The 12,484-nt window shown below is 44.2% G+C and overlaps 1 protein-coding gene across 3 annotated transcripts in view; it reads right to left on the bottom strand.

Moving 5' to 3' along the window:
- Positions 1-12,484, bottom strand: part of LOC146641275 (cyclin-dependent kinase-like 5) — a 53,080-nt gene that overhangs the window by 8,936 nt on the left and 31,660 nt on the right. For all 3 annotated transcript variants that reach the window (XM_085398159.1, XM_085398161.1, XM_085398160.1), the window contains exons 7-13: positions 11,826-11,885; positions 8,175-8,265; positions 7,863-8,052; positions 4,359-4,439; positions 3,387-3,553; positions 683-1,721; positions 158-259 (exon numbers count right to left, since the gene is read on the bottom strand). In XM_085398159.1, coding sequence (XP_085254285.1) covers positions 158-259; positions 683-1,721; positions 3,387-3,553; positions 4,359-4,439; positions 7,863-8,052; positions 8,175-8,265; positions 11,826-11,885 — 1,730 coding nt within the window. The remainder of the gene's footprint in view (positions 1-157; positions 260-682; positions 1,722-3,386; positions 3,554-4,358; positions 4,440-7,862; positions 8,053-8,174; positions 8,266-11,825; positions 11,886-12,484) is intronic.

Genomic DNA, 12,484 nt, shown 5'->3' with positions numbered 1-12,484 from the left:
CAAAGCACACAGAGAAAATGAAGAGGCATCTGATGCAGGAGAGACAGAGAAAAAAGAGAAAGAGAGAGCAGTTCATGACAGCAGTATCCACCCACATCCGCGCGCTCGGAAGACTGGATGTGGGTGGGGAATGGTGGGTGCAGGCAGAATGTCGGACCTCGCTTTTTTTCCGCTGTGTGTGAAAAGATGCGGTGTTGTCCCTTGTGGAGTCCCTTATTGGAGGTCTGCTGTGGGTGACCTCAGTGGGTGCCTGTTCGTTCTGTTAATGGAGACATGATGAAGCATGAAGTGAGCTCAGCATTGCAGCACATACAAATACACACACGGTATATATATACTATATGTGTGTATACAGTATATATAAATATACGGGTAGCATGATTCACTGCATGTCCTAAAAAGAAAGCCACACTCTTAGCACCTCAAATGTTCACAGATGAAGCTGCAGCTATGCTAATCCTGCCTTTCCAATTCATTATAAACCTGGGACACAAGATCTGGCTGAGAACCTAAACACACACCATGTTTTCAGACGCCACCAGAATAAGTCCTGGCTGCGTCACTGGACAAACTGAGACTGAGGCAGAGCCGTCCAACAAAACCTGGTGTAGGCATTTGTTATGATTACATCCTGAAGGCTTTCCCTAAAGCTGGAGAGTTTTGATGTGGGCTGAGGACTGACCCTGCTCATGTCTTCTTCTCTGGAGGAGCCCCCAGAGTGGCGAGGCAGTGTGCGGTGCTGCAGCTGTGGGGACAGGAGCTGGAGGCTGCTGGCTCTGGTGGGTATTCCCTGCCCGACCAACAGTCCCTCGTCTCCCCCGTGCGTCCTCTGGTGATCCCTCCGTACGTACATGGAGTGGCGGTGTGGCCTCTGCTGGGAGGAGAAGGGGCTGGTGTATCCCTGACCATAAGACAGAGGGTCATGTGGGGCAGAGAGAGAATGGGAATGGCTCCTTTCGCTCTCCCCGGGATCCAGGGAGTCTGGTGACTTGGACTCCTCTGAAGTTTTATGGCGGGTGGAGGAGCGCCTGTAGGAGGAGTCCAGAGTGTTGCTCTCTCTCTCTGAGCGCATGCTTCCTCGGCCACCTGTGCCAGGTCCCAGCCTCTCCACTCGGCGGGCCGCTGGGCTGCCCGGAGCTGTGAGGTCGAGGCAGCTGGAAGGAAAATAGCGAGACGTGGGTTCATCTGCATAAAGATGCACATCATTTAAGTTCCCCACTGACTTGGCATCGCTAAGCGTGCCATAGCTCTTGGACAAGTTCAGGTAGGCAAACTTAGAGGAGGATGGCGTGGAGCTGTGGGACTCCATGTAGTTGTGTCGGCTGTGTTTGTCCCCTGACTGAAGCGTGTTGGTCTTCCCTTCTACAAAAGAGTGGCGGTTCTGCTGTGAGCGGAAGTTGGATTTGAGGTACTTCGCCCCTGGGCCATCTGACACCTTAGACCCCAAGTTCATCTCAAAGTCGCCCTTGGACTTGGTCTCACCGGGGCTGAGCAGATGAGGCAGGTTGCTGCTGGCCAGGTCCATGTTGCAGGCGGTGGAGTGGTTGAAGATCTGCGGCTGGTAGTTCTTAGGATGCAGTGTGGGGCTGAGGTTGATGGCTGCAGACATGTTGCCGTTGAGAAAGCTGTCGTTGTTGGGGTGGAGGTCTTCATGTCGGGGTAAGCTGGAGCACTCTCTGCTGCTGGAGCGGTGGCTTCCTGAGCTCTTTCCCCCATGGCTCCTAAGGAAAAGCAGAGACAAAAACATGTAATAATGAACTCAGTGGCAGCAAAGGTACCACTTACTGCATTTAATAAGGAAAGGTGTTCCACAGGGATCAATTGCAAGACCCCTGTTCTTCCCAATACATATGGATGACATGAAACCTGCAGTTTATTATGAGCTTTTTTCTGTGTGTCGATGATACAGTGTCGTTGACACAGTGGATTTTTTAGTAAAGTAGAGTGGATGTTAACCCTTTAAAGCTGGTCGGAGCGGGCACGCTCCGTTTTGCGTAACTTTTTTAAAATCCCGGTAGCACTGCAACCACGTAAGCTAGCGCAATAATTTTTTTTGCATATGAAACCGGAGGAGTTGTACTTGCATCTCATGCCATCAGCTTGTCCTAGGTTACAGTTTCCGTCCACATATGGCTTTGCAAAAACTGCATAAAAAACACTTGCAGCAACAAAAACATAATATTCCAAAAACATGCTTTGCAAATCCGACCAGCTGTTTGTAACACTTCCTACTCGATCAGCGCGAACTATCGCATGTCCGCCATGACCTGCCCGAAACCGGAAGTGACGTCATTTTGCGGAAATGTAGTTTTGTACCATCAGGGCCTTATGAGCCTATACTGGTGTTTTCAAAAGTTATGTTTGACTTTATGACTTTCTGTGTCGTTTCTGGGATGCTTAGGACTCATATTGCACTGCTGGAAATAGTTTATTTTGATGCATATGCTGCTTTTTTGCAAATTTGCATTATAATATTTATTTTCATTTTTCCTGCAGTATATAAAAATTGGTGTATTTCAAAAATAAAACTATGAAGACACTTAAAATAAATTTCCTGTGGTGGGAAACTATTTTGTGCAACTTTTTGTATTTACAGTTTTGAGGGATAAGCCTCTTAAATTTCTCTAACTAGAAATATATGTTAAAAAAAACAAAAAGGATTTTCAAATATTTTGTAGTTTATTGCACTTTTTTGCAATTTATGTAATTACTATGCACTTAATGCAGACATATTATTAAAATTTGGGCTATAATGGTTGTATTGATGTATATCAACTTAAAATGCTCCCAAAAATGGCTCTACAGCATGTAAAAATATAATATAAGCTCTGGCGGACTTGGTTCTATGGTAGGTCTTAAAGGGTTAAGTATATAGCTAAAAGAGTCTCACTTGATGCTGTCACATTATATTGTCACTCAGTGACTATCATGGCCAAACACTGCAATAGAAATTTTAAAAACATCAGCTATTTATTTTTATTTATTGGATGAGGTTTGGTGTAAGTGCAGGGTGATGAAAGAATATGAGTAGCATAAAGTACATCAAAACCTCCCAAAAGACTAGATATAAAAATCTTAATTCACTGTTGTCTTGGTAATATGAACAGCAAAGAAAAATGAAGTGAAGAAAAGTTTCCAAAAACAAGGTCTTTATTTCAATATGTAAATAGCGTTAGTTAAAATTTAGGAAACAAAAGTGCACTGAGATGCAGAATAATTACAGACTAAACCAGACAGACAATATATGAATTATCCTGAAATATTCTGTCAAATGTTGCTGGATGGTGGCTGCTGATTAAAAACATCTGGCAGCATTTGTTCATGAAACGACCCATTAATACATCTACACTGGCAAGCTTTCCCCAAATATAGTGCTCACTGCTGACCTGCTGGGGGTAGTGTTGTCTCCGTGGTGAGGTTTTCTCTTAGAGGAGCGTACAGGTGTGGGTGTGGGTGGCCCAGGCCGCTCCACCATCCGCAGGGTCTGGAAGGCGTGGTGGTTCAGGCTCTGCTCTGTGAGAAAGCGCTCGGTGGGGTTCAGGAGCAGCATGTTCTAAACCACAAACCACACAGATGGAGCCCGTGAGCGCTGAAGACACCCCGAACATGCAGACCTCTCAAACAAACCGAAACAGTCGTGCTACTATGAATCATCGCCATTATCATAAAAGTCAAGCTGCTGCCGCATTTAATTGTGTCTCACAGTCACCAAACGAGCCAAACAATGATGTGAAATGTGATTTGTGACATTTGCTTTTTCTTACCCAAATAATGTGTTTAATAGTCTCTCTGAACTCACTTTAATGTATGAACAAACTCAAACTGAAATCTGGATGCAGCTTTGTTTTTGAATAACACAAATATACAGTGGAAGCTACATTTTGGGTCAACATCAGAAGCTCTTTGGTAGCCGTGCAGCTCAGCGTTAACGATTAGCAAACAAACGTTATTAAATTGTATCTGAACTCAACACAAAAAAGCCCGATTAGTTCTTAGAGAGACGCCTGTCCTTGCTTAAGTCAGTCCTGAGATGGCATCATCATCATCATCATGTTAGCGGTGAGTCATTATCTGCTGGGAAAAGCGCAAGAGCACAAGCACAGCCTACATTCTTGACATGGAGCTCCTGTTTACAGTGTAGACACAGCAATAACAGCAGTGGAACCAGGATATGAGCTGAGAGATGCCGAAGCAGGGAGGAGGCACCGTGCAGTCACGACGTAAACACCGTGATAATGATGCAACTATCAGATGTCTAGTTTATGAAAATTATTGTGGTTAACTGGACGTTTTCACGATACTCTGAAAACAGACAAAAGTTAAGAATAAAACCATTAAAGTCGCTCGGCTCGCCTCACCTTCAGCAGGTCGAGCAGGGCTGCGTCGATGATTCCCAGGTATCTCCGCTCCAAGGTTTGAGGGTGACTCACAGTAGGAAACTGCAACATTAGCAGAGACAGTGGATAATGGTACAGTCAAAAAACTTTCATGTCATAAATAAGAAAATACTCCATATAGTTCCACTTGTCCACAACTTCAAGCAGTTGCTCTATGCCCCACATGTGGATAACCACCTTGATGATAACCACCATAAATAAGTGGAAAATAAGACGCTTTTACTAAACAACAGCATCAAATGTCCTTAGTGATCGATCGTCAGTATGAGAGTATCCTGAGGTTAAAGTGTCTTCCTCTTTTAGAGACCTGACCATATCAAATGTTAATAATGCTATTTACAATGGGGGAAGTAATTATTTGAACCCTTGCTGAATTTGTAAGTTTGGTCACTTACACAAAAACACGAAGAGCCTCTGATTTTTATGGTGGTTTCATTTTAATGGACAGAGACAAAATCATGGAATGAATGGAATCAAAGGTTATCAGTTATCAGACTTATGGTTGTTTCTTAGATTAAAATACATGGGGTTTTAGTAGGCAGCACAGTGGTGCAGTGGTTAGCACTACTGCCTCAGGTTCTGGGTTTGAATCCACTGACCGCCTGAGGCCTCTGTGTGTGGCGGTTGCATGTTCATCCTTGTCTGTGTGGGTTTTAGATTAACTGGTGACTCTAAAGTGGTTTCACTGTAGGTGTGAAGTGGATCAGAGGAAGATGGATGAATGTATGGATGGAATTATAGTTGAGTTGTACCATCCCTCCCTGAAAAATGATTGCCCCCCTTTTGCTCCCCTGTCAGTGTCACTGAACTGGAGTATTGTTAATCCAGCAGGGGATCAAAGTATAAACAGCACCAGTGGTGTAACGTAACAAGTACTTCACTGAAGTACAGTTCTGATGTACTTGTCGTTTTTTTAAAGGTATTTTTATGCTATACTTTCTTCTACTCCCCTGTATTTTCAACACCACTATACATATTGTCCCTTGTACTCCAACCTATTTATTTTAAAGCTTTACTTATTTATTATATTGCATATTTTAAAATATAAAACTGCTAACGTATCATGCTGTTATAACAGATACAGCCACCCAGGAGTATTTCAATTCAATTAATCTCCAGCTGCAACACTATGGTGTGCAGCATTATTTAATCAGAACTAAGATCACTTGCATATTAAATATTTTTATTTTAGACACCTTCATCGTATTTTAAATTAAACCTTCCTGTTATTACTTGAATGTCTTTATCATCTTTACTTCAGTAAAGAGTCTAAATACATGAAAGTTAAAATATAGTTAAAATATGATTGTTTCTGAAGTAAGTTTTCATGCCGGAGAGCACAAGACTTCTGGAACAATGTCCTTTAGACAGATGAGAACAAAATCAATATGTTTGGCTAAAATGCACAGCACCATGTTTGCAGAAAACCACTACCTCATAAAAACTATCAGGCATGGTAAATGGCCTGTATTTGTACAGCGCTTTACTTAGTCCCTAAGGACCCCAAAGCGCTTTACACTACATTCAGTCATTCACCCATTGATGATGGCAAGCTACATTGTAGCCACAGCTGCCCTGGGGCGCACTGACAGAGGCGAGGCTGCCAGACACTGACGCCACTGGGCCCTCTGACCACCCCCAGTAGGCAACAGGTGAAGTGTCTTGCCCAAGGACACAACGACAGAGACTGTCGGAACCGGGGCTCGAACCGGCAACCTTCCGATTACAAGACGAACTGCCAACTCTTGAGCCACGATGATGATGATGGTGAAGGGGTGATGATTTGGGCTCGTTTAGCACCCACAAGCTCTGGGTACCTTATGGTCAGTGAGTCGCACATGAACTCCTCTGTATACCAAAGTATTCTAGAGTCAAATGTGAGGCCATCTGTCCCACAGCTAAAGCCTGGCACAAACTGAGTCACACAACAGGAACACGATTCCAAGCAAGATTCATGGAAATGGAATGGTCCAATCAAAGGCCATGTGCTGTGTCTGGACCTTAACAGAGCGGATGCGTGTAAACCTAAAAGAACTGAAGCAATGTTGTCAAGAAGGATAAAAATCCTCCACAGTGACACTAATTACTTCACCTTATTGCTAATAAAGGTAGCTGACAAGCTATCAGTACATAGGGCTGCACATGACCCAGTGTTTTCTTCACCAATTCACACTCTGCCTCATTCTTGGTCCCCTGAATGCTACCCAATAAAAAAGAAACTCCTGAAATTGTAGCCCTATCTTGTGAGTTCTTGTTACCTTATATTTTAATATCGGTGTTGTTGTCGAACATCGTTTACTTGTTGTCTCCTGTGACAGGTTTGTTTGTATCTCTGTATAATCGGATTTGGTATTGAAGAAATCTTTTTCTAAGCTTGATTGGAAAATCCTGTAACCATGACAATGCTTTGGTGAACTCTTTTAGAAATGCCCAAATACACAACTTGTGATTTCAACCACGTGCAAATCCTCCATTGTCAACCTTTCATTTCTAATAGAATTTTTCCTCTGAATATTTTGAATTTGCCGTTTGCAGGCGGAAAAAAAGAGTCCAGAAGCCGTTCTTTTTACATCACACATTTCTGAGTGTTACAGAAAAGCACATCGTAGGTGGGAAACGTGATGAAACAACCATCAAGCGTCCTCTGTTCACTCAAAAGTGTTGTGTGGTTTCTTGTTGGTCTGATTTATTTTAATAAAAACAGCATGCGTGTTTCCATCAAACACTATTTCTCCCCTCTCGTGGTGTTAATAGGATGATCTGACTGTGAGCGATAATGTGCAGGGATCAGCGAAGTTTGCAGGATCTCATTTAAATGACAACAAGCACATAAATGTGGAGGTAGAGCTCGTTTTTTTTCCCCTTGAGCAAGTACTAACAATAGCAGGCGCTATTTTTTTTTTAAGAAACAGACACGGCCAACGTGTGCCTGTCTTTACCGGAGCAAGGATTTTACTGAGGAACAACAACTTGGGTGTTTAAGAGGTGGATAGAAGCTGAAAATTCAAGGTGTAGACCGTAAAGCGTTTCGCTTATTATGCAGCTTAATCAAGAAGTGGTCTTATCACTGGGTATTCACTGCCAGGCATTCACAGAGGGGGAGTTTGCTAACTAATAATTAAATCCTGGGTTGTGGGCAGTGAGGCGAAGGGAAGGACGACCCAGGTCTGCTGCACCACCAGCCTGCCACAGAAGACTTATCACAGCCTTCCTTCACAGTGCATACAGGATACATGATACACGATGAGTCATTGTGATCCAGTCAGTCACGGCACAGCAAACTCAGCCAGAAAAAGAAGAAGAAGAAGGAGAAGAGAGTGTACAGAGAAAATAAATAAGGGAAGAAGAAACAGAGGAGGAGGAGGCCTTAAGAGACAGCAAGGAGAGAGAGGAAAGAAAAGCAGTGATAAGAGCAGCATGGAGGGATGGGTCAGCAGAGTATGGGGGGGGGGGGCCTGAAGTTACCCTCAGCCCGTGGAAGCGAGGGTTGTTATAGAAGAGCTTCATCTGCTCTGGTGGCAGGGGTCCCAGCACTTTCTGGATGGTAAAGAGCTGGTCGATCTCGCTCTCTCCCGGGAACAGCGGCTGCCCGTCACTCAGCTCTCCTAAGATGCAGCCCACTGACCACATGTCCACCGCCTTCCCGTAAGGAGCCCTGAGACCGCAGATTTAAGAGGGTGGTGAGAGGCCACGCATAATGAGAGCTAATAAGAATTTATGTCAGTGTGGTGACTGGACAGAGCTTAAAGGGAAAACGTAAAAAAATAGCAGGCGTACCCGAGCAGGAGCTCCGGAGACCGGTACCATCTAGTGGCCACATACTCGGTGTAATTGGCGTCAGTCCCCTCAGAGAGATTACGTGCAAAGCCTGGCAAGAGAAGACAGAGAAAGCAATAGGATATGATGAGGAGCTTTTAGTTATGCTCCACATGCTGAGAAACCTAAAAATGAATTTCAGCTGAATGTCTCTCTGGACGCTCATTATGCTTTAAAGCTTTGACTTACAAAGTAGTTTGTAAAGTTAGGTCAGAGACGACGCCAGATGTGATCTTTTTTTCCTGAACACTTTGACAGCAGCAGATCCTGCCTTTTGAATTCTTCAGCTGATTAATGTGAGATGCTTTTTTGGCTGCACAAGCATCGAAGCACACCTTTAGAGCCTCTAGCTCTCTTACATACATATAGACACGTTCCAGTTTAATATTCATGTTGGTATGTTTTATTGCCAATTACTCACATAACCAACAGATACAGGGTGACTGCATCTTCAACATTTTTTGCAGCTTGTCTGCACTTTGGCACTCGTGCATTTAGCTTATTCAGTTATTTTAACTGTTTTAGTTTGTTTTCCTATCAATTTGATTACAGTTTTCAAGAACGGTACTCAACATGCTGGGAAATAAGTTTATTTCCAATCAATCTGAGTTTTTTTTAAAATAATATGACTGTTACTGTATATTAAAATAGCTGCCTTCTAGGATTTCTAATTATGATCAAATAATATTAAAAAGTATCCTAATTGAAAGAGACTTCTTCATTCTACATTATATATGGTGCAATGGAAATTTATTAGACCCCCACCAAATGTGAGGTTTATACCACAGCTGTCCTAAATTAACAGTATTAGTAATTACCAAAATGGTTTTTGTGCTGGTATCACTAGTATGCACAAGCCTTTTAATCAAAAGGATTCTCTTACTGCTAAAATGTAATTATTGTTGTCATCCATGCATTTTCTAATTCAATGTTTTTCAAAAAGAAGAAAAAATAGTAAAAAACATTTTTAATTTATTGATTAAGATGCCAAATTATAGTTATTTACTTCCTGGAGACAAAAACTCATTTAAGCGGTTGAGTCTTATGCTTGATTAATTCCAGTGAAATTTTAATTCAAATTAGATCCAGTGTGCTCATTCAGATTAGAGTATAAAAACATGAAGTTGGTAATTTTTACCGTTTATTTTTCATGACAGCTGGCATATAGATATATATATATATATATAAAAACACCCAGCACGCCCCTGCGGGCAGTTTATCCTTCAAGCTCGGGTCCTCTACCAGAGACCTGGGAGCTTGAGGGTCCTGTGCAGTATCTTAGCTGTTCCCAGGACTGCGCTCTTCTGGACAGAGATTTCCGATGTTGTTCCCGGGATCTGCTGGAGCCACTCGCCTAGCTTGGGAGTCACCGCACCTAGTGCTCCGGTTACCACGGGGACCACCGTTACCTTCACCCTCCACATCCTCTCGAGCTCTTCTCTGAGCCCTTGGTATTTCTCCAGCTTCTCGTGTTCCTTCTTCCTGATATTGCTGTCATTCGGAACCGCTACATCGATCACTACGGCCGTCTTCTTCTGTTTGTCTACCACCACTATGTCTGGTTGGTTAGCCACCACCATTTTGTCCGTCTGTATCTGAAGTCCCACAGGATCTTAGCTCGGTCATTCTCCACCACCCTTGGGGGCATCTCCCATTTTGACCTCGGGACTTCCAGGTTATACTCGGCACAGATGTTCCTGTACACTATGCCGGCCACTTGGTTATGGCGTTCCATGTATGCCTTGCCTGCTAGCATCTTGCACCCTGCTGTTATGTGCTGGATTGTCTCTGGGGCATCTTTACACAGCCTGCACCTGGGGTCTTGCCTGGTGTGATAGACCCCAGCCTCTATGGATCTTGTACTCGGAGCTTGTTCTTGTGCTGCCATGATTAGTGCCTCTGTGCTGTCTTTCAGTCCAGCTTTGTCCAGCCACTGGTAGGATTTCTGGATATCAGCCACCTCCTCTATCTGCCGGTGGTACATACCGTGCAGGGGCCTGTCCTTCCATGATGGTTCCTCGTCTCCCTCCTCTTTCTTGGGTTTCTGCTGCCTGAGGTATTCACTGAGCACTCGGTCAGTTGGGGCCATCTTCATGATGTATTCTTGGATGTTCGTTGTCTCATCCTGGACTGTGGTGCTGACACTCACCAGTCCCCGGCCCCCTTCCTTCCGCTTAGTGTACAGCCTCAGGGTGCTGGACTTGGGGTGAAACCCTCCATGCATGGTAAGGGGCTTTCTTGTCTATATGTCAGTGGCTTCTATCTCCTCCTTTGGCCAGCCTATTACCCCAGCAGGGTACCTGATCACGGGCAGGGCGTGATCAGCTGACTCCTCAGGACTTGCCTGACCCTCTGAAGGTACTTGGTGGTTGCAGCTTTTCTAGCGGCCTCTTCATGGTTCCCATTTGCCTGCGGGATCCCCAGGTACTTGTAACTGTCCTCTATGTCTGCAATGTTGCCTTCTGGTAGTTCAATCCCCTCAGTTCTGACTACCTTCCCTCTCTTTGTTACCATCCGACTACACTTCTCCAGTCCGAACGACATTCCAATGTCATTGCTGTATAGCCTGGTAGTGTGGATCAGTGAATCGATGTCTCGTTCACTCTTGGCATACAGCTTGATGTCATCCATGTACAGGAGGTGGCTGACAACTGCTCCGTTCCGTAGTCGGTATTCGTAGCCAGTCTTGTTAATGATCTCACTGAGGGGGTTCAGGCCTATGCAGAACAGCAGTGGGGACAGAGCATCTCCTTGGTAGATCCCGCACTTGATGGTGACTTGTGCTAGTCACTTCTGCATATATATATATATATGTGTGTGTGTGTGTGTGTGTGTGTGTGTGTGTGTGTGTGTGTATATATATGTGTGTGTGTGTGTGTGTGTGTGTGTGTGTGTGTGTGTGTGTGTGTGTGTGTGTGTGTGTGTGTGTGTGTGTGTGTGTGTGTGTGTATAGATAGATAGATAGATGGATAGATAGACAGCATATTTATAGTGTTTTTATATTGCCTGTGAAACCCTTTGAACCTTTACATGATATTAGGTTAAACAAGTTTAAACAAGGAGAAACTTTTCCCTCACAATTGGACATTTACTACATTAACCCAGCCATTCATTTCCAGTTTCTCAGAGCTCCAACTCCCCGATCAAAACAACACACAGTGAAAGTGACTGCGCGCGGCAAGACTCGGTCTGAAACGTAAACCTTCACAGCGGAGTCTGTTTGGCCCGTGTCTCTTCTCTCAATGCCTTTGGCTGACACAGAGCAAACAGCAGGTCTTCAGTCTCTCACACCAGATTGCCTGTGTGATTCTGGCCACGCCATGTTTTACGTTTCCCCCTGCTTCTGTTGTGGTGCCGCCAGACTGAGCTGAAGCATGATTATGCTCTTGTTGCCCAACACATTTCATTAATTGAGATGAAAGAAGAATGACCAGCCGCAGAGAGGGGAGGCGCACACACCGCTTTAGATAACCGGATGAAGCCTGCCTGCTGCACTCCTGAAGCACTGGTTTCAGCCAAATATAGTATCTGTTGAAAACACTCCTTTTACATCACAGCTCTGACTGTTTGAGCACCTTTCTTACAGCGCGAGGATCGAATAGAGGGGCTCACCGAAGTCACATAACTTGAGGACGTCATCGGAGCTGATGAGAAGGTTTTCTGGCTTTATGTCTGAGGAGGAAGAACACAGATGGAGAGTAAGCTGGAGAGGGGCATCATTATCATCATCGCTATTACATCACTTCCATCAGTTTCTGCCACCACACATTCATCTGTTTCATTGAGAGAGCGATTTGAATGATTACCCTTCAGAGAAATGGAATTTCATCAGCAAAAATGCACAGATTGGGGGGAAAAAAACTATAACCCATACACTGAATCCCTCGATAACATTGTCATATGGGTGCCTGGATATACTACAGGCCATTTGGATGCCTGCTCTGTTGCTCTCAGTGTGCCAAAAGCTCACATGGGCCATCTGGTTTCCTGCTCTGCTGCCACTGATTCACCAAAAGCTCTTCTAGTGAACAGTACATCGCTTAGTTATAATGCTGATAGATATAATGCTGAAGATGCTATGATATCATGGGGATTGACCAGGATTGATAGGTATGGAATGAGTATATTAGAGGCACAGCTCAGGCTGAGCGGGTTTGAGACAAAGTTATAGTTTGAGATGTTTGAACATGTGCAGAGGAGGGACAGTGGATGCAATGGGCAAAGGATGTTGAATATGGAGCTGCCAGACAGGAGGAAAAGAGGAAACTCAG

The sequence above is a fragment of the Rhamphochromis longiceps genome, linkage group LG23, assembly GCF_057381845.1.
Source record: "Rhamphochromis longiceps isolate RC_006_pf linkage group LG23, R_longiceps_female_GT1.1, whole genome shotgun sequence".
In the NCBI taxonomy this organism is placed as follows: Eukaryota; Metazoa; Chordata; class Actinopteri; order Cichliformes; family Cichlidae; genus Rhamphochromis; species Rhamphochromis longiceps.
The sequence above is the reverse complement of the archived record's forward strand: the minus strand, read 5'-3'. Positions and strand labels throughout refer to the sequence as shown.